The sequence below is a fragment of the Arvicola amphibius genome, chromosome 5 (assembly GCF_903992535.2).
Source record: "Arvicola amphibius chromosome 5, mArvAmp1.2, whole genome shotgun sequence".
Lineage (NCBI taxonomy): Eukaryota > Metazoa > Chordata > Mammalia > Rodentia > Cricetidae > Arvicola > Arvicola amphibius.
The window spans coordinates 38,982,753-39,002,246 of NC_052051.1; the positions used below are offsets into that span (position 1 = coordinate 38,982,753).

The window sequence follows — 19,494 nt, forward strand, 5'->3', positions numbered from 1 at the left end:
TTGTGAGGGGATCTGGGCCAGACAAGGCTCTAGGAATAGACCTAAGCGATTTCCCTTATGTATTTTCATTGTATTTTGAAGATCTGCTAACATGGCCTTGAAGTTTGAACCTGGATTTGTTATGTGGACCCTCAGTTTTATATACTAGGCCATTCTCATGACAGTGGCCTGAAAGGCATAGGCAGTGTTGTATGCTAATAAAGCTTTCTGTTTTTGTTTGTTTGTTTGTTTGTTTTTTGCAGCTATATGCAGACAGGGCTGCAGTCCCAAGCATGGTTCCTGCAAGCTCCCAGGTGACTGCAGGTAAATGACCAATGGATCTCCAGTAATTTCTCCTTTTCTTTTTTCTTGTTTCTCCTCTTTGATGCTACACAGAGACTGACTTCATTGTGAATGTGCCTCTTTTTCTTTGGAGAATGAATAAGTTGGGGAGGAAAAAAAGCAAAACAGGCACATCCAAAGCTTATTAAATCATGCCAGCTGTTTGGTGGAATGTACTTCTTTGGTCCAAAAAAAAAAAAAAAAACCAAAAAACCCAAACCAACAAAAACTTAGCGGGCATAGCTGGCATCTTCATGTATTAACTGTTCTGTAAATTGATAAGACATATTCATGTTCATAATCTTCCTTAAGTGCTGATGGCCTGGACTGGGATGGAGCTTTGTGTCCTTGTGTCTCCTCCTCCACCCTGGCTTTTCCGCTGTCACCCTCCCCCACTTTTCCCATCAATAGGCGAAAGTCCAGCATTCTTTAGAATGGGATTAGTACAATCTCCTGGCCCCTTTGCAGGCGGGAGCTGGGCTGGTGCTGAGAGGTTAATGGCTGTGCTGGAATCTGCTCAGTTGAGTCTGATGAATGTCGACTCTGCTGCTGCCCTTTGAAGTCTGTTCTTTATGGTCGGGGACAATGCTGAAGCCGAACGGAAACCTAGCCTGCCTGTTTCCCCTTCCGATGCCCGGTTTTGGGGGCTTTTTGAAATGTACATTATGCCAATTTGGAAAAGCCTTGTTTCAGGAAATACCTTTGGTGTCTGTGGCATTTTGACTGGCCTCACACTTTATTCTCCCAGAGCCTTTAAGAATTAGCAAACTCGATGAGACACTGAGTGGACCCCTTCAGTCCTGTCACTTTTGCTCTGGAAGCCGCTCTGACTTGAGTCAAAGACAGATTTTAAACAGCCTTTAGGCACATGAGGTACCTGGTGTTCTTACTGAAAAGTAGTTCTTGAGTTTTGAGGGTCTGTGCTGGACCCCAGTGGGTTGTGTTACCCCCAAACTAGAGAATTAACAAGGAACTATTAGAAATGCAGGCAATAGTTTCTCTTCCCTACCCAAGTACCACTGGCTCCCTAGCCCTTAGGTGGGCCTAGGAGTGTGCCTTTGACAACCTTACTGAGTGATTTTCTCCCTGAGTAAGCACTAGGGCCGCTCCTTTAACTGGTCACCTGTAGGCTTGACCTTGATGACTCTGAGCTGCACCCCGTGTTCTCTTCCTGAGCCACGGGAGGGCTAACTTGAGGCTGAAGAGAGACTCAAGGCAGCTGGAAGTAAACGAAGAACAGGTTGTCCCGGAGTAAGTGGATTTGCAGGGTGCTTGGACAGGATTCGCCCACTGCAGGTGTGCATGGTCGCAGCTGACTATGACGTCCCCTGGCAGTCTCTGCCAGAGACCCGAGCAGAAACCCACCTGCAGGGGCTCTGCTAATGAAGGCTGTTGTGGAGAAAGCTCGAGCGCCAGTTATGCCAGGGCCCTGGAGCCTGCTCCCTGCTCAGATGGGTATCAGCCGGCTGAGATGTGTGCCTCTGTCATCAGAATAAACACACTGCTGGGCAGGGGCGGTCCCTCCCAGCCAGAACAACAGGCTTTGTTTCCAGAATTGAGCCCTTTCTCTTTCGAAGTCTCACCTCCCACTCCCTGCCCAGACATGCACCAGTGCCCTTATTTACTTAAGGTGCAACTTTCCCACATGCCATTTGCATAGTCTCCCAGCCCAGTTCCTTCTCTCTGCCCTGAACGAATATCAAAACAGAACCTTCCAGCTAAGGAAGTTCAGGTTGGGTCCTGCTCCAGAAATAGTTGCATGGCAAGTTACCTGCAAGTTGTCTTTTGGGTTATGTATTACATGGGCTTGCTTTTTTTTTTTTCCCTGACTCACCCACAGGGAAAAAAAACTTCATCGGTTTTGTTATAGATTCAGGTTGCCCCTTCCTGAGTGTACAGGCTGGGTTTAGTGCCAGCCTGCCAAAAATATCAAACTTAATTATGAATCACCATCTCAGGAAAGTCTTTCTTTCTCATGAGAATGCTAATCATCTATCATTACCCTGGGATAACTTGGTAGATGTCTCTGTTAGGGTCAGGATTTTTGTTTGTTTTCATTTGAAGTCATCCATGGCCTCCTGTGGTTGCTTTTTTTGTGTGCTTGGGCATTGAACCTTTATTAATTAGGGGGTTAGGTTGGGTCCTCAGCTGTCCTGATTGGTTTTATTAGGCAAACTGAAGAAATGTAACCATCCTTCCTCTTGGGACATTGAGGGAAGACAGTATTGCCGTGGCTCCATTAGTTCCATTGTATCTTCTAAGCTAAGACTACTGAGCCGACTACTGAACGGCTCCCTACCCTCTATCGCCCACTAACTTGGGTATCTGCTTCGGAAGAAAATTGTTCCTACCGAATGACGTGCCCTGTTTTTAGGTCAGCTTTTTAAAATAGTCACTTGTCATTTGCTCTTGTTTACAGACACCAGTATCCTGTGTCTGATTAACGTTAAGCCCCACATTCTAGTGGCTGTCCGTGTTTGGGTGTGGGTGGCTGTCTTGAGAAGTTAGGAAGTAGTCAGGATTCTCAAGGGTTCAGTGGCTTCTCAGCCTGGGTGATTAGCTAATAGCTAGATTTCTATAATTTTCCCATGACCAGGATTTGCTCTTTGCCTCCAGCTCCCTGAAAGACCGCCCTTCTGGTCAGGAAGGGAGGGAGGACCACCAGGGGGTGGTTTTCTTTTCTTTCCCCCTGAGTCACAGCTGAGAGGTTTTTTACAGAGCTGGAGCTAATCCTGCATTTCCCTCAGCTCTGCTTTAGGCTGGTTCTGCAGGGCCTACATTTGCTCCACGTTCATGCCTGCTGGTCCCTACCTTTCCCCAGCCCCTTTGTCTGAGATAGATTTTGAGAGGGAGGCTCAAGTTGCAGAGGCCTGGAAACTCTGAGGGGAGAATGGTGTGAGACACCTTGCCCTCTCCACCCCAGGTGAAGGTTTATGTTTGTGTTTTTGTTTGGGCATCAAAAGTTCCATCTGACCTCAAAAGAGTCTGTTGAACAAGGTACTTACAAGGGAAACTCAACTCCTCTAGAAGTAGATAAACTAAACTGACCTCTTCCCCCCGTTTTTTCTAAACTGAGAAATAACTATAAATCAGCATGCCTGTCCGGGGTAGTGGGTCATGCATGATCTATGGAACTGTTTCCCAGCGCTGTTGATCCTCTCTCTTTCCTACAGAAATGGGTTTGGGGATCCAGGTTGTTGTACTGAGGTTGCTTGCTCTCCTTCCTTTCTGTTTGACTCTATCAAAGCAATGAGGAGCTTCCCTGCCACCCTCCGCTCTCACTGAATTCTGTGCACTGAGATTGTGGGGAGGGTGGAGTCGGGCTTCTCGTGCAGCATTGCAGAGGTATATGGCTGTTGTCGCCAGAAGCTCCTTCCCCTTGGATGGTCTGTCCTGACTAGGACCTGGGATTGATTTATGCCAGCCCTTACCCCTTAGTTCATTCCTGGGAGCCTGGAAAGAGAATGGCTTTGTAGGGGGCACCCCATGCTGGCCGCTCCCGGGACAGCTCTCCTTTTGTCAGAGGCGGCTGAGAGGACAAACTTTGGTCCAACTCTGAAGTATTCCTCCAGAGCGCCCTGTGAGTCTGCCATCCTGTCCTTTCTGGCAAAACAGAAACAGCAACAGCTGTGTGCGCTAACTGGGCACATTCCCGGCTGCTCTGCTCAGAAGGCTAAGGGAGGGCTATGCTGTCTGTCTACAGGTGCCAGTATGGTTGGCAGGGCCTGTACTGTGATAAGTGCATCCCACACCCGGGATGTGTCCACGGCACGTGCAATGAACCCTGGCAATGCCTCTGTGAGACCAACTGGGGTGGACAGCTCTGTGACAAAGGTATGACCTCTGTGGAGCCTGGCGGTGGCCTGGGGACTTGGCAAGGGTTGGGGGAACTGAGGTTATGTGGTAGAATGACATTAATACCACTTCTACTTCTACTTATTTATTTATTCATTCACTTATTTATTTATTTTTGGTGTTGTTGGAGCTAAACCTAGGGCCTTGCAGATGCTAGGGCTCTAGCGTAGGTATACCTCTAGCCCTATTTAACTTTTTGCAAAGGCTCTTTTTAGGACTGTTTGAATTCATCTTTAATGTTGTGGGTTGATTATTTTTAAAACATGCATGGCCTAGAACTGGGATCAGTTAGCAGGTTTTTTGTTTGTTTGTTTGTTTGTTTTTGCTTTTTTCATAACTTTGGGGACGTTTGGCAGATCTGAATTACTGTGGGACTCATCAGCCTTGTCTCAACCGGGGAACTTGTAGCAACACTGGTCCTGACAAATACCAATGTTCCTGCCCAGAGGGCTACTCAGGACCCAACTGTGAAATTGGTAAGTGACCCATGCTGGGCGGGACCCTTTGTCTTCATTTTCTATACACTTTGTTTGAAAATCAAATAGGTTTCCTTGGTTTTTTTTTCTTTTTTTTTTTTTTTTTAAGGACAAAGTTGAGTGGGTAGGGAAGTGGGGGTTGGATTTGGGAGGATTTGGGGGAAGAGATGAATATGATCAAGATATATTGTAGGGAATTCTCAACCAAAAAAATAAATAAATAAATAAAACTTGGAGCTACGAAGTAGTAGCTTGAGGTGTCAACAGTAATGGTCGCCTAAGGATCTTGGGTTTATTTGTAGCTAAATCCAGTGGCTCACTGAAGAAATGCAGGACAGGGCTAGGCAACTGATGAACAGAGCTAGATTATTTTATTTACAATTCATTAAGATGTCATTGTTTTGATAAAGGCCTTTGTGTATATTCATGGAGAAACATGATAAATTGAGGATACCCAAAGAAAAATCCATACACTTAACACATCTGTAAAAAAGATCACAGTACCTGTGATCCAGCCCTTCTGTGAGCCTATGATCTGTCTCTGAATCCCTAATGCTTTGAGGTGGTGCAGACAATGGAGGTTGCAGTATTTTTTAAGTGAACCTCTCAGCTACAGCAGATATTGAAAATGTGACTTGAACCAGCTTCGTTGGAAGGTGTCTACACTAGTCACTTGCTCTTGTTGCTTGTGTAATCTGCTTAGAATAGTCGCCAAGGCAGGAGATGGATGGTGGAGGGAAGGGAAGGAATATGGGCCCCACATGCTCTCCTCCCTTGTTGACCTGCTGTCTTCTTTCCACAGCCGAGCACGCTTGCCTCTCGGACCCTTGCCACAACAGAGGCAGCTGCAAGGAGACCTCCCTGGGCTTTGAGTGTGAGTGTTCTCCAGGCTGGACTGGGCCCACGTGTTCCACAAGTAAGTCAGCCCCAGGATTTGTCATGGGGTTTGTTCTGGAAGGTTATTTATTGTGTTGAGAGAGAAGGTTGATGGGAGAGACCTGGGTTGGTCCAATATGTGCATTCGTGATATGTCTACGTTGGTGGGAGAGGGATGGGTACCTCCCATAGTTTCATAGGTGGTCTAATAGCACTTGGACAATTTCCAGAATCCCTTTCTACCCATTAAGGTGGCTAGTGATGTGCCTGTGATGGATAGACTCAGATTCCTTTGCATGTGAGTTTTGGACTTGTCTCCCCCAATCCTGCGGGACAAGAAGTGAGACCAGCCGTTGAATATGGTCATAGGGATCCAAGAGAAGGAGTTGTCTTGCAGCTTGGCTATGAGGCTTGACCAGAGTATTGGGGTGTTTTTCAGTGAAGAGCTCTGGTCACAGACAATACCAGAATTAGGCAGTCTGTGGTCTTTAACAAGTTCCTGGAGTTTTGAGGTTCAGCCAAGCCTGAAAACCACTGTCCTTGGTACCTTAGGGAGCAGTATGTGGTGTGGTGAAGGATGTGGGTTCTGAAGGTAGTAGGTACCTCTGCCCTTGCCATGACTTCTGGGACCCCAGTAGTCATTTCAACCTTCCCTGAGCCGCCTTTAACTGGGGCAGTAGCAAGCAGTTCCCATTAGCGAGGGTTGCCATGCAGTCTTGGTGAGCCAATTTGTAAATCAAGTGTGGCACACATTATAAATGAATGAGATCTCTGGCGGGGGCTTTTGCAGCCTCCATGCGTGTGACTTTTGGGAAAACTTGTAAGCCAATCATAGGGATGCTTTCTGTGTATAAGAAAGTAACTTTTCTGTGCTTCCTCTTTCCCATCTCTGAGCCATGAAGGAAAAGGTGTTTTTTTTTTTTTTTTTTTTTTTTTTTTTCTCATGGTTTATTTTTTTTTATATTTAAAAATTTCCATCTCCTTCCCTCCTCCTCCCCCCTCCCTCCCCTCCTTCTCCCCTTTCTCTCCCCTCCTTCTCCCCCTTCCCTCCCCTCCCCTCCACCCATACCTCCCCTCCCTCCCTCTCAAGGCCAAGGAGCCATCAGGGTTCCCCACTCTATGCTAAGACCAAGGTCCTCCCAACTCCCGTCTCTCTGAGTGTGGCCAACAGCGGGGGCTGACTGAGAAGCAAAGGACAATGGCTCTGGGCTCTGATTCTTCTTCATGGACGGGCTCTATGGGAGCCTTCTCAGCTTGGTCGAAAAGGTGTTTTTAAAAGTAAAGATTAAGCAGATGTGAATGTCCCTTGTCACCACTGAGTTGATGCTCTGAATGTCTCCAGCTATCTATTCTTCATCCCACTGCTTAGAGACGGATTAACTGAACTAGGGCAGTAGGGGATTTAAAGCTAAAATCAAGGCTTGGGTCTTTTTGTCACCTCCCTTACTTGTGGCTCTCCTTGGCCGTGTATTGTAGCAGGCGTCCTGTTCTTAGGTGAGGGCTCCTCTTCTGGAGGGTGCTACTGTATTATCGAATTGCCAGGTGGGTCAAATGATATTAAACTGCTGGGCCTCTCTTGTTCTCATTGAACAGACATTGATGACTGTTCTCCAAATAACTGTTCCCATGGGGGCACCTGCCAGGATCTGGTGAATGGATTCAAGTGTGTGTGCCCGCCCCAGTGGACTGGCAAGACATGTCAGTTAGGTAAGAAAACTCTTGTGACCATAAATTCTCTGCCAAGGTTGGCTCTGTTCATTAGAGCTGTGAGGAAAGATAAGAGTGTGGCCAGCAGTGCGTGCGTGCGTGTGTGTGTGTGTGTGTGTGTGTGTGTGTGCGCGCGCGCGCGCGTGTGTGCACTCCATCATCCTAAGTAACTTATTATCAGGGTCTAATGGGCCTTGGGAGAAATAACTTACACGCAAATGGCCTAGCACTTTTAGGTCCTGTGGGAAAGTCCTGGGAATTCCTTGAACCATGTCAATCGCCTGTCCGAGGAGTGTGCAGCCGGGTTCCAAACAGGGATGACCTCATGAGGAATGAGCTGTCTGCATTCTTTGTGCCACCTTTAAATCCCAGGAACTGGGCTGCGCTGGGTTTTGCAGAGAGCTGCCTGGTGACTTTCTGTCATTCTGTCGGGGGGCTGATTGTTAGCAGCCCAAAGGAGAGTTATCAATTAGCGTCCCTTATTGAATAAAGGCTAGGGAGAGGGCTCGGATGCTCCAGATAGAGGACACCTACTATTGCTTATTTAACCAGCTTGTTAAAATGTCTCGTATTTCACACCGACTCTATGGTGCTTCTTTTTAAGGGGATGAGGGGGGCGGGAAGGGGGGGGGGACAAATCCCCCATTTGTCACTGCTCATCCTGGCTTCTTTTCAGATGCAAATGAATGCGAGGCCAAACCTTGTGTAAATGCCAGGTCCTGTAAGAATCTGATTGCCAGCTACTACTGCGACTGCCTTCCTGGCTGGATGGGTCAGAACTGTGACATAAGTGAGTGGCTTGGTCGGGGTTGTTGTTGTTGTTGTTGTTGTTGTTGTTTTGTGAAACTTGGATGGCACCTCTTAGCTTTTCATCCCCCTGCTCCAGTTCTGAAACTTCTCTTTCTCTTGCTTTGTGGTGCTAGGGATAGAACCCACTGCTTTGTAGAAACTGTTTAGGTCCTCTCTGGCTGAATAGAAGGAAAACCTTATATTATAGCGGGAAGGGAATGTTTTTGGAGAGGGAGTAGCCGGGCTAGCACAGCAAAGAAAACATACAATTTTTATCGGGCTTGTTAGCTGCTAAAATTGGGCATATTCTGATAAGGTGATTGAAACAATGAGGTGAGGTTTCACTCCCTTGTCCTGGAGGATTAGGGAGGGCCCCCCACCCAGTGTCATAACTTTATCTCACCGGAAGCACGGGGAAATCTGATTGAAACTTTTATCAGCCCTGTACTTTTCAGGTAAGCCCAGTTGAATGTTATGGGCCTCTTTAACGCAATGACTTGTTTGTTTTTTTTCAGATATCAATGACTGCCTGGGCCAGTGTCAGAATGACGCCTCCTGTCGGGTATGTAGATCATTGCTTAAATGGAAACAGCCTTAAGATTGATGTGATACTAGGAGAGTCTTGTCCCCATGGGATTAGAAATGTAGGTGAAAAGCCGAGTCCCTCAACAACCCTAGCCTCCCGAGGGCCATTTAAAGTCCTGTATTCAGAACTGCGGTCCATGCCAAAGCTTAACATGTAGCCATGCCAGAGTGTGACCAGAACTGCAGCAGCCATGTGAAAACCACCGATGTTCTGTGTTTGTGAACACATAGAAACATCTGCATGTGTTTCTCTCCCCCCTTCTCCTTTCCAGGACTTGGTTAATGGTTATCGCTGTATCTGTCCACCTGGCTATGCAGGCGATCACTGTGAAAGAGACATCGATGAGTGTGCTAGCAACCCCTGCTTGAACGGGGGTCATTGTCAGAATGAAATCAACAGATTCCAGTGTCTGTGCCCCACTGGTTTCTCTGGAAACCTCTGTCAGGTGAGCCGAGGCAAACCCTTCAGATCGCCAAGCTTTAACATTGAAACCTTTGCTCTGCCACCCGCCCTTGCCCTCTTTCCCTTCCTCTTTGCCCCCTCCCCCTTCCTCCTTGACCCCTTCCCTACGCTAGTGCTTAGGCCTCTGACATCTACTAGTGCCCTGCCGACTAGGGAATTTCCTTTAGACAAATGCTGGTAGAAGGGGGTGTTGGTGAATGAGGTTCTTCTTGATTGCTGTGGCCTGTTTGCTTGACTTTGAGTTTCATTCCATACCCCCGTTTCTGCTCTGTACCTCTGCCCTGTGATTTGGTGATTTCCTGGGATGTGGTTCTATGGGTGTATAGGTTCTGTGGGTATGCTGTGTACAGGGCGTCTCCTCGTAGAAGTGGTTGGGGAGGGGTCAGGTGTCTACCGCCTAGAGAAGCCATGGTGACACCTTTGTTTTACTTAGATCCTTTCCTTCTTACTCTGCCACTTGACAGCTGGACATCGATTATTGCGAGCCCAACCCTTGCCAGAACGGTGCCCAGTGCTACAACCGTGCCAGTGACTATTTCTGCAAGTGCCCTGAAGACTATGAGGGCAAGAACTGCTCACACCTGAAAGACCACTGTCGCACAACCCCCTGTGAAGGTATCTCCCCCCCCCCCCACTTCTCCGGGACCTATCTCTAGAGCCTCTCCCGCCACCTCCCCTTTTTAAGTGGTAAATGATGAGGAGGAAGGCTTGCAGATGGGAACGACTTTATCTGGTCACTTAGGGGAATGGAGAACATATGGAGCTAATCTGTCAGGCTGCCAGTTGGGAGAGCCACGTATATGAGTAGCCCAAGGGAGAGAGTGTGAAATTCATTTATCATTCCACTTCACAGAGGTGGCCGAGTTTGTGACAAAAAGAATTGATCTGAGAAGCCCTGTGAGTGATGCTCTGTAGCGGAAGTTACAGTAGCCATGGCATTTAGCATGTCACTAGGGCTTGACTGCTTGACACTGTGTGTGTGTGTGTGTGTGTGTGTGTGTGTGTGTGTGTGTGTGTTTCAATTAAAAATAAGCACACTGGCCTATTTTCTACTATATTGGGCAGTATGGCTTTAAACTTGTATGGGTTTGTACTTTAGCTTTGCTTCCGATACAGAAGGCAAGCCAGGCAGTGGCTTTTAGTCCCAGCACTAAAAGGAGGCAGAAGCAGGTGTGTGAGGACAGCCAGGGTTACACAGAGGAACCATGCTTCGAAAAACCAAATAAATAAGTAAATAAGAATTTAAAAAAGGAAAGAGGAAAAAGTATGGAGGTGTTCTTTCTTCCTTTGACAACATTTAACAAATCAGATGTTAAGGTGCAATTAAAAGTAACTTTAAAAAATATTCTGTCCGCCTGGAAGTCCTAATTTTACCTGTCATAGGAACATTGTTGGGTTTTGCTCCCCAAGCTCCTCTGGATGTCTTATTAACTCATTAGCCCAAGGGTGGCCCTCTCCAACCAGGCAGGCATGGGCTAAGTTCTCTGCTTAGAAATGCTGTCTGTGGGAGTGTGGCTGGAGTCTGATCCCAAGCCTGTCTTCAGTGATTGACAGCTGCACTGTGGCCATGGCCTCCAACGATACGCCTGAAGGGGTGCGGTATATCTCTTCCAACGTCTGTGGTCCCCATGGGAAGTGCAAGAGCCAGTCGGGAGGCAAATTCACCTGTGACTGTAACAAAGGCTTCACCGGCACCTACTGCCATGAAAGTAAGAGTCCACAGGGAATTGGGAGCCCCGTGGGTACCCAGCTTGGGGAGCACTTGTGTTTGAATTGCTTTAGTCAGAAACGAAGGTGGAGGAGACCAGGAAAGGTTTATTTAGGCCCCGAATGGAGGTAGTAGTAAATTGGTGAAACCACCAACAGCCTCTTGAGCTTCCCAAGATGACTTTGTAATGTCTTGGAATCTTATTTGGGTGGTCCTTTCCTGTAGAAGTCTCTTGCCTAGGCCTACCAAATAAGCCAATGTGTGAGGCTCTTACTTCTGGAGGGGGCCTCCCTTTTTTGTCTGCCTAGGAAGGGTGGTGGTGGTCCCAGGGGCATTCTCAGGAGGCTGCTGCGGAGGTCACTAGATAGTGCTTGGTGACCTCATGCTGTGCCCTTTGGCGCCTCACCTTCCCTTGCACTTCCTTTCACAGATATTAACGACTGCGAGAGCAACCCCTGTGAAAACGGCGGCACGTGCATAGATGGCGTTAACTCCTACAAGTGTATCTGTAGCGACGGCTGGGAGGGCGCCTACTGTGAGACCAGTGAGTCTGCTGCTGCTTTGGGGGACAGAGGGCTCCAGGGGAAGAGATGAGGGTGGGAGGGATGAAAGCCTTTCTTTGCTGTGGTCTTCCTGAGACTGCCATTCCTGGTGACTGTGATGACCTCATCTCATGTATCACCTTGGCATCTATTAAGGCTGCTGGGTGTCAGCGGGTAGGAGCAACCGCTGGGGAATGATGGAAATAGATTGGAAGTTAGAATAAGGGCCTGGAAGGAATCTCTCTGAATTGACTGTAATTTTTGTCCATCTGGACCTTCGTTGTCATCGGCATTCCAGAAGATTGTTTCCTAACTTGTATTCGTTCTTCCTGGCTGGGAACTTCTCGAAAAGGGTGATTATATCGAAGTCCCAGGACAACCCACTTGTTCGTGGAGGCAGTATAGAAAGCCAGGGTTGGATCTCACCGTAGGAAAGGTACCCTTGTTATCACGTATGAACTGGGAATCGCCTGCAGCTGTGTGTCTCTTTGGTTCTAGACATAAATGACTGCAGCCAGAACCCCTGCCACAATGGGGGTACGTGTCGAGACCTGGTCAATGACTTCTACTGTGACTGCAAAAATGGATGGAAAGGCAAGACGTGCCATTCACGTGAGTGTTGCTGCCAGGGTCCTTCCTCCTGTCTGTCTTTTGCGGGAGGGGAGCTCTCCGGCAGAGACCCTCATGACCCGAGGTCGTCTTTCTTCAGGTGACAGCCAGTGTGACGAGGCCACTTGCAACAATGGTGGCACCTGCTCTGATGAAGGGGATGCATTTAAGTGCATGTGCCCTGGTGGCTGGGAAGGAACAACCTGCAACATAGGTAACCTTCTGCCTTTGGGCATGGCTGTCATCTGTGCTTCTCTGCCACTAGGCCCTTGGGACTCAGTGATCATTTTTATGGGTCTGGTTCTCGCCCCCCTCAGACCACCTGGGATCCTCAGCAGGGGTGGCCTTAACCTTCTTTTGTCTTATAGCCAGGAACAGTAGCTGCCTGCCAAGCCCCTGTCACAATGGAGGCACCTGTGTGGTCAACGGCGACTCCTTCACCTGTGTCTGCAAAGAAGGCTGGGAGGGGCCTATTTGTACTCAGAGTGAGTGGCCTCCCTTGAATTCTTCCTGGGCCACTGCAGGCTATCCTCGACACTCATGGGGACTTGGAATTGAAACCAGAGCCACTGCTGTTTGATCCCTGCTTCTGTGTCACCTGGGTCCTTACTAATGATTTTGATGGGATACAGCCCTGACCTGGCCATGAGAAAGTCACCCGTGAGATAAGTGGGGACAGATGGTTTCTCTGTTCCTAGCTCCAGTCTGACCAGCAGTCTGCCTCCTTCCATTCCCACCCCCGCCCCTGCCCCCTTTCCCTACCAGGGCCTCTTCCTGTGTACATGTGTTCCACGGCACATGATACCGAGTATGGTCCAGGCCTGCTTCCAATTTAGAATAGGTTTTCAACATATCTGACTGGTGTTAAGTGTGATTGTATCATTTGGGTGTTGAGGAAATAAATCGGTGGTGTTGGTACAGAGACCCCCAAAGTTAAGTCTTTTTTTTTTCCTTTGCAGATACCAATGACTGCAGCCCTCACCCTTGGTAAGTGTGGCAACCTTTTAAGCTGGTACTTGGCTGTAAGGTGCATGGGAATCTCTAGGGATGGAGGTGAAAATGTAGGTTCTGATTCAGGAGGTCTGTGGTGGGGCTGTGTGGTTCTAACAAGCTCCCAGGTGACCCTGGTTTGATGCTCTGTGGACCACACTTTAATTATCCAGGTCGTGTCTTCATTTAGAGCAAGGATTCTCAACCTTGGGCTACACACAAGAATTACCTGGGGAGCTTTTAAAAGTCCCAGTGCCTGGGCTGCAACCGAGACCTAGGAAATTAGATTCTCAGGGGGTGGTACCCAGGCATCAGTATTTTTAAGCTCCTTAGTCAGCAGCAGATATGGCCTGGGGTGAGAGCTGATGTTCTGGCAGGCAGGGCTTTATGTGATGGGTGGGTTGTTGACCTGGATGTTGGTAACTAAGGTGGTTACCTTTGATTTCTTAGTTACAACAGTGGGACCTGTGTGGATGGAGACAACTGGTATCGGTGTGAATGTGCCCCGGGTTTTGCTGGGCCAGACTGCAGGATAAGTAAGTACCACTGTATCTCATTTTTCCCATGGCTTTACTTGTCCGTCCGCCTCGGCATTCAAATCTTTCATCTTGAAGGACAATTAAGAGCATAGTTCCAATTAATCTCTTTCCTCCAACGTGGATTTAAATGCCCCTGGCTGATATCCTCCCTGGTCATTCTCTGGGTGGCACAGCCTTCCTTGTTCTCAGGGAGCATGCCAGCCATAGAATTTGACAGCTAAGCTATGCAGGGGCCCTGAGGAAAGTGTTTACTTCCCTCGTGATTAGCATGAAACTATGGCCAAGCCATTGTCCACGCAGGCAGCTGGGTTTCTGGCTTCTATAGACTTTTCTGTAGTGGGTTTGACTAGGCCCCAGAGAAAGGATTAGAATCATAAAGTGGAAGAAAAACTGAATTCTGAGTTTTTTCTACTTTAACCTCCCCCCCCCCCAGCACACAAAAGTGCAGAATACTTTGTTTCTGTTGTTCTGTTCCTCAAATTCTTTGACATTATAGTGGCAGTTGCATCTTACTGTCTGAGATGGGCTGGACTTCAGCACTAGATGGATAGGTTGTATCTGTTTTGCCTTCTAAGTCAGGCAAAGGATGGTCTGGGGGGCCACATCAGTCCTACCTGTTTCTGTAAGTGAAATTTTATTGTATTGGGCTACACTTACTTGCTCTTACCCATTTTCTGCGCCTAGCTACAGGGTGCTGCCCGACTCCATCACTGGGACAGACATTATGGTCTAATGGAGTTAAACTTTTCACTCTGACCCATTTTCAGGGAGCGATTGTCAGCCTTGCTGTAAAGTGTACTGTTAGAGGAGAGAGAACCTAAGGGAAAATGCTGCCCCTCCCAAGGTTCTTGGCTTAAGATGTCAGGACAGTGGTGGTGGCCTTTGGGAGCCAGTGGCTAATAGAGCCTTCATGAGTGATTAGTGATATGTTTGTTGCATACAACAAGCTTGGAGATTCACCAAGCTTGTACTTAAGGATTTGGATGCTTGTCGATGTTTGTGAAAAAAACTCATTCTATTAAAGCCTAAACTTGAACCTATTTCTCCTAGACATCAATGAATGCCAGTCTTCACCTTGTGCCTTCGGGGCCACCTGTGTGGATGAGATCAACGGCTACCAGTGCATCTGCCCTCCGGGACATAGTGGTGCCAAATGCCATGAAGGTAGGTGTGCCAGTGTCTGGCTACCTGTGCATCTTCTAAGTCGAGTGGACATTGCAGCCCTCATTTGACTCTACCATAGGGAGGAAGGGAAAAGTAGGAAGGTAGCTATTGATTTCTGTTGTCACAAGATCACTGTGTTACAAAGTTCCTTAAATCCTTAAAACGCAGTGGCTTGCAGTATCTATTTTCATGGGATGTAGCGTGATGGGTGACCAGAGTAACGATTCCAGGTCCAATTCTGGCTGGCTGATCATCAGCTGTCTTTGAGGCATGTTCTTTTTATAACAGATGGCAGGCACATCGGGGACTAGCTCAACTGTGAAGGCTCCGTTAGAGGGTCTCTCAGGTCATATCCAAAAGCGAGCAGTCGGTTGGGGTGGCCAATGCACGTGCCTGACATTGTAGGAGGAGCTGTCGCCACGTGGCAAAGGACCTGGGTGTAACTCTGTCTTAACAGGGAGGGAGGGGGTAAATAATTCAGAACCGTGCTCCAGTCTGTGGCCAAGGAAACTCCTACTTAAGTGTCTCCACCCCTCAGTTTCAGGGAGATCTTGCATCACCATGGGGAGAGTGATACTTGACGGGGCCAAATGGGATGATGACTGTAACACCTGCCAGTGCCTGAACGGACGGGTCGCCTGCTCCAAGGTAGGGCGCTGAAAGTTTGCTGCACTTCCTTAGCGTTAATCGCAGGTGGCCATTCCTGCTAAGCCACCGGCTCCTGTTTTCTTCTCCACAGGTCTGGTGTGGCCCTAGACCTTGCTGGCTTCACAAAGGGCACAGTGAATGCCCCAGTGGGCAGAGCTGCATTCCGGTCCTCGATGACCAGTGCTTCGTGCACCCCTGCACTGGTGTGGGCGAGTGTCGATCCTCCAGTCTCCAGCCAGTGAAGACCAAGTGCACGTCTGACTCCTATTACCAGGATAATTGTGCAAACATCACTTTCACTTTCAACAAAGAGATGATGTCTCCGGTACGTAACTCCTTTAATGAGAATGGGAGCGCGTCTGCTTGTTCCAATGTAGTATGGCAAATGAGGGGTCATCTACTTCTCTGTAGCCAAAAGTTGTCTCTTAGAACAAAAGTGAAGCTTGACTCTAGCAGTTGATGAGACTGTGATCCTTTTTCTTCCATTGTTTGCATGTATGTTCACGTTTTTGTTTTAATCATTGTAGGGTCTTACCACCGAGCACATTTGCAGTGAGTTGAGGAATTTGAATATTCTAAAGAATGTTTCTGCCGAATATTCGATCTACATAGCCTGTGAGCCTTCCCTGTCAGCAAACAATGAAATACATGTGGCTATTGTGAGTATAAGACCATTTCACTGCTAATGATATGATTACAAGGGAGTTAAGTTAGGCAATACCAAACAACTGCATTGAAAGCATTAGGTAGCCCTGCTGTCATCTTATTTCGAATGATGACTACCATCTGATAATTCACTTTTTTTCCAGTCTGCGGAAGACATCCGGGATGATGGGAACCCTATCAAGGAAATTACTGATAAAATAATAGAACTCGTTAGTAAACGTGAAGGAAACAGCTCCTTTTTTGCTGCCATTGCAGAAGTCAGAGTTCAGAGGCGACCTATGAAAAACAGAACAGGTGGGTGCCCATTTGGAATACATCCTTTCCTGGTGGCTGTGAAGTTGATGTGACCACACCATCCGGGAAAGCCGTCAGTTGGGAATGATTCTTAGAAGCCCCTCTACTGAGAGAACTCAGATCAATCTACTTGCCCGAGGTCACAAAACCTACATTGGTCTAGGCTGATGACGGCAGAGAGGTATACCTGGCCCTTCTAGCCCACTGGCATGCTGTGTGCACTATCTTGTTGGCAAGCTCCTCAAGAAGAGGTGTGATCTAAATCCACTGCACAGCCCTGGGGCAGAGTAGTGGTACCTGCCCTGATGCTGTACAAAGGCAGCTTTGGCATTTTTAGCCTAGCATCGCTTGTCCTGAGCGCCGGGAGAGGGTGGATGGCTTGATGGCCTGTCAGAATATTCAAATTCACCCTTTGATACTCTGAAGCACCACCGTTCTTCTGACTCTGGGGAATTTGCGTTGTTCACGCTTGCATTTGGGTTTCAGTTAATTCTGAAATCAACCCTGATCCTAAGCCACCAAAGTAGCCAGACTCCCTGGGACCAGAAACTATCCCTGTCCTGTGGAGTTGGGAGAGATCATAGGAGTACTCCTCTATCTAACTGGTGCCTCTGGAGACAAGTATCTTAAGGGGCCAGTTCTCAGCCAGAGCTTACCAAGCTGCGATGTGACAAACTGTAGCAGCAGTTGTGAAAAGGGACTTGTCCCCACAATGCCCCTCTTAGGGACCGAATACAGGAGAACCACCATTGGTATTCTGTTCCTGGGCTGAGAGTTCAATTAATCGGTCTTTGGCCTGTCTTTCAGATTTCCTGGTTCCTCTGCTGAGCTCTGTCTTAACAGTGGCTTGGGTCTGTTGCTTGGTGACGGCCTTTTACTGGTGTGTTCGGAAGCGGCGGAAGCCCAGCAGCCACACTCACTCTGCCTCCGAGGACAACACCACCAACAATGTGCGGGAGCAGCTGAACCAGATCAAAAACCCCATTGAGAAACACGGAGCCAACACAGTCCCCATTAAGGATTATGAGAACAAGAACTCCAAAATGTCAAAGATAAGGACACACAACTCCGAGGTGGAGGAGGACGACATGGATAAACACCAGCAGAAAGTCAGGTTTGCCAAACAGCCCGTGTACACGTTGGTAGACAGAGAGGAAAAGGCCCCCAGCGGCACACCGACAAAACACCCGAACTGGACAAACAAACAGGACAACAGAGACTTGGAAAGTGCCCAGAGCTTGAACCGGATGGAATACATCGTATAGCAGACAGTGGGCTGCCACCGTAGGTAGAGTCTGAGGACACCCTGGGGCTTGTAGTTTTCTCTAAACTGTTGTCGTATTCCAGTCTGAGGCTGTTGACTTAGAACCCTGTGTTAATTTAAGTTTCGACAAGCTGGCTTCCACTGGCACCGGTAGTTTCTGTGGTTGGCTGGGCAATCGAGCGCAGTGCTCACAGCTATGCAAAACCTAGTGAGTGTGCCTGGGTGTACATTCCCCAGCAGCCGACACGTCGGGGCTCCCGGGAGCTGCCCAGCCCTAGGCCAGGAGCTTCCACTTGTGCCAGCGGTCCTAATGGTGAGGCAGCCTTAGGATCATAGTTTTATTTATATTTATTGACTCTTGAGTTGTTTTTGTATATTGGTTTTATGATGACGTACAAGTAGTTCTGTATTTGAAAGTGCCTTTTGCAGCTCAGAACCACAGCAACTATCACAAATGACTTTATTATTTATTTTTTTTTATTGTATTTTTGTTGTTTGGGGGAGGGGGGCCTTTGATGTCAGCAGTTGCTGGTAAAAATGAAGAATTTAAAGAGGAAAAATGTGTCAAAAGTAGAATTTTTGTATAGCTATGTAAATAATTCTTTTTTTATTAATCACTGTGTATATTTGATTTATTAACTTAATAATCAAGAGCCTTAAAACATCATTCCTTTTTATTTATACGTAATGTGTTTAGAACTGAAGGTTTTGGATAGCGTTGTAAGCATATGAGTTTTTTTCTGGTGAACTTTTCTCATTCCATGTTGCCTGTAAGCCAGAATTAAGGTGTTTGGAAATAGTTTCTCTCGCAAGGATAAGATAGGCTTCTTCACCTGGGAGTACTAATGGAATTTTTTTTTTTCTGACGTCAGGTGTCCCATCCCTTCCTTTACTGCATTACTTTAAGGCGTTGTAAGGATGACTGAGGCAGATGGAGAATTAGTCTAGAACAGGTCCTTTTTTTTTCTTTTTCTTTTTTTTTTTTTTCTTTTTCCTGCTTTAGACTTGAAAAGAGACAGGCAGTCGATCTGCTCCGGAGCAGTTTAAGGGAACAAACTGAGCTATGACTTACTGTAGCCAGAATGTGAGCGGTTGAATCCCATTAAAAATAATCAGATTGTGTGACGTTGGAAGCACTCCGGTCTTCCTTTGTAAATTCTGATTTTTTTTCACCATTCGTACGTAACGCTGAACCACTTGTCGCTTTGATTTCGTTGTTGTTGTTGTTGTCTACTGCATTTAGGGAGTATTCTAATAAGCTAGATGAATACTTGAACCATAAAATGTCCAGTTAGATCACTGTTTAGATTTGCCATAGAGTACACTGCCTGCCTTAAGTGAGGAAATCAAAGTGCTATTACCAAGTTCAAGATCAAAAAGGCTTATCAAACAGAGTAATCTTGGTTCACCGTTGAGAGCGGGAAGATACTTTGTATTGTCCTATTAGTGTTATATGAACATAAAAATGCATCTTTGATGTGTTGTTCCTGGCAATAAATTTTGAAAAAAGTAATATTTATTAAATTTTTTTGTATGAAAACATGGAACAGTGTGGCCTCTTCTGAGCTTCTGTAGTTCTTGCTGGCTTTTCCATCCCACCGTTTGGTGCTGGTCATTCAGTCGGATGGAGCATCTGAAAGGGGCCAGGGTGATGCACTTTTGAAACCATTCAAACAGCAAAGTTTATCTGGGTTCTCAAGAAGTCTTGGGGCTGCTGTGAGGGCGGGAGCTGTGGGGGCCCCTGATTCCCTTGTTATCTGACAAGTGTGGATACTGCTTGAATAAATACCACTGGATTAATGGCTCGCAGTGTGGAGGTGAATTGTTTGGGAGCACGCACAGGGAATGTCCACTGCCCTGGCAGCACTGACAGGGTTCTTAGCAGTTTGGGATTGGCGTCGGGGTGAAGAGGGAGACTTAGTGCTCTCTCATTTCCCGCCTAGCTGTTTGGATTGGATGGCTAGTGACATTTTGCTGTCATTACAGACCACAGCCTAT

The 19,494-nt window shown here is 47.4% G+C and overlaps 1 protein-coding gene across 1 annotated transcript in view; it reads left to right on the forward strand.

Moving 5' to 3' along the window:
* Jag1 (jagged canonical Notch ligand 1) overlaps window positions 1-19,009 on the forward strand; it is a 34,729-nt gene extending 15,720 nt beyond the window's left edge. The window contains 23 exon segments of the mRNA XM_042055134.1: window positions 243-303; window positions 4,025-4,155; window positions 4,533-4,652; window positions 5,455-5,568; window positions 7,122-7,235; window positions 7,912-8,025; window positions 8,540-8,586; window positions 8,882-9,055; window positions 9,537-9,687; window positions 10,617-10,781; window positions 11,211-11,324; window positions 11,821-11,934; window positions 12,032-12,145; window positions 12,300-12,416; window positions 12,891-12,918; window positions 13,372-13,457; window positions 14,511-14,624; window positions 15,163-15,272; window positions 15,364-15,597; window positions 15,800-15,931; window positions 16,082-16,232; window positions 17,040-17,390; window positions 17,393-19,009. Coding sequence (XP_041911068.1) covers window positions 243-303; window positions 4,025-4,155; window positions 4,533-4,652; window positions 5,455-5,568; window positions 7,122-7,235; window positions 7,912-8,025; window positions 8,540-8,586; window positions 8,882-9,055; window positions 9,537-9,687; window positions 10,617-10,781; window positions 11,211-11,324; window positions 11,821-11,934; window positions 12,032-12,145; window positions 12,300-12,416; window positions 12,891-12,918; window positions 13,372-13,457; window positions 14,511-14,624; window positions 15,163-15,272; window positions 15,364-15,597; window positions 15,800-15,931; window positions 16,082-16,232; window positions 17,040-17,390; window positions 17,393-17,520 — 2,984 coding nt within the window. The 3' untranslated portion in view covers window positions 17,521-19,009.
* Window positions 19,010-19,494: the final 485 nt, after the last annotated feature.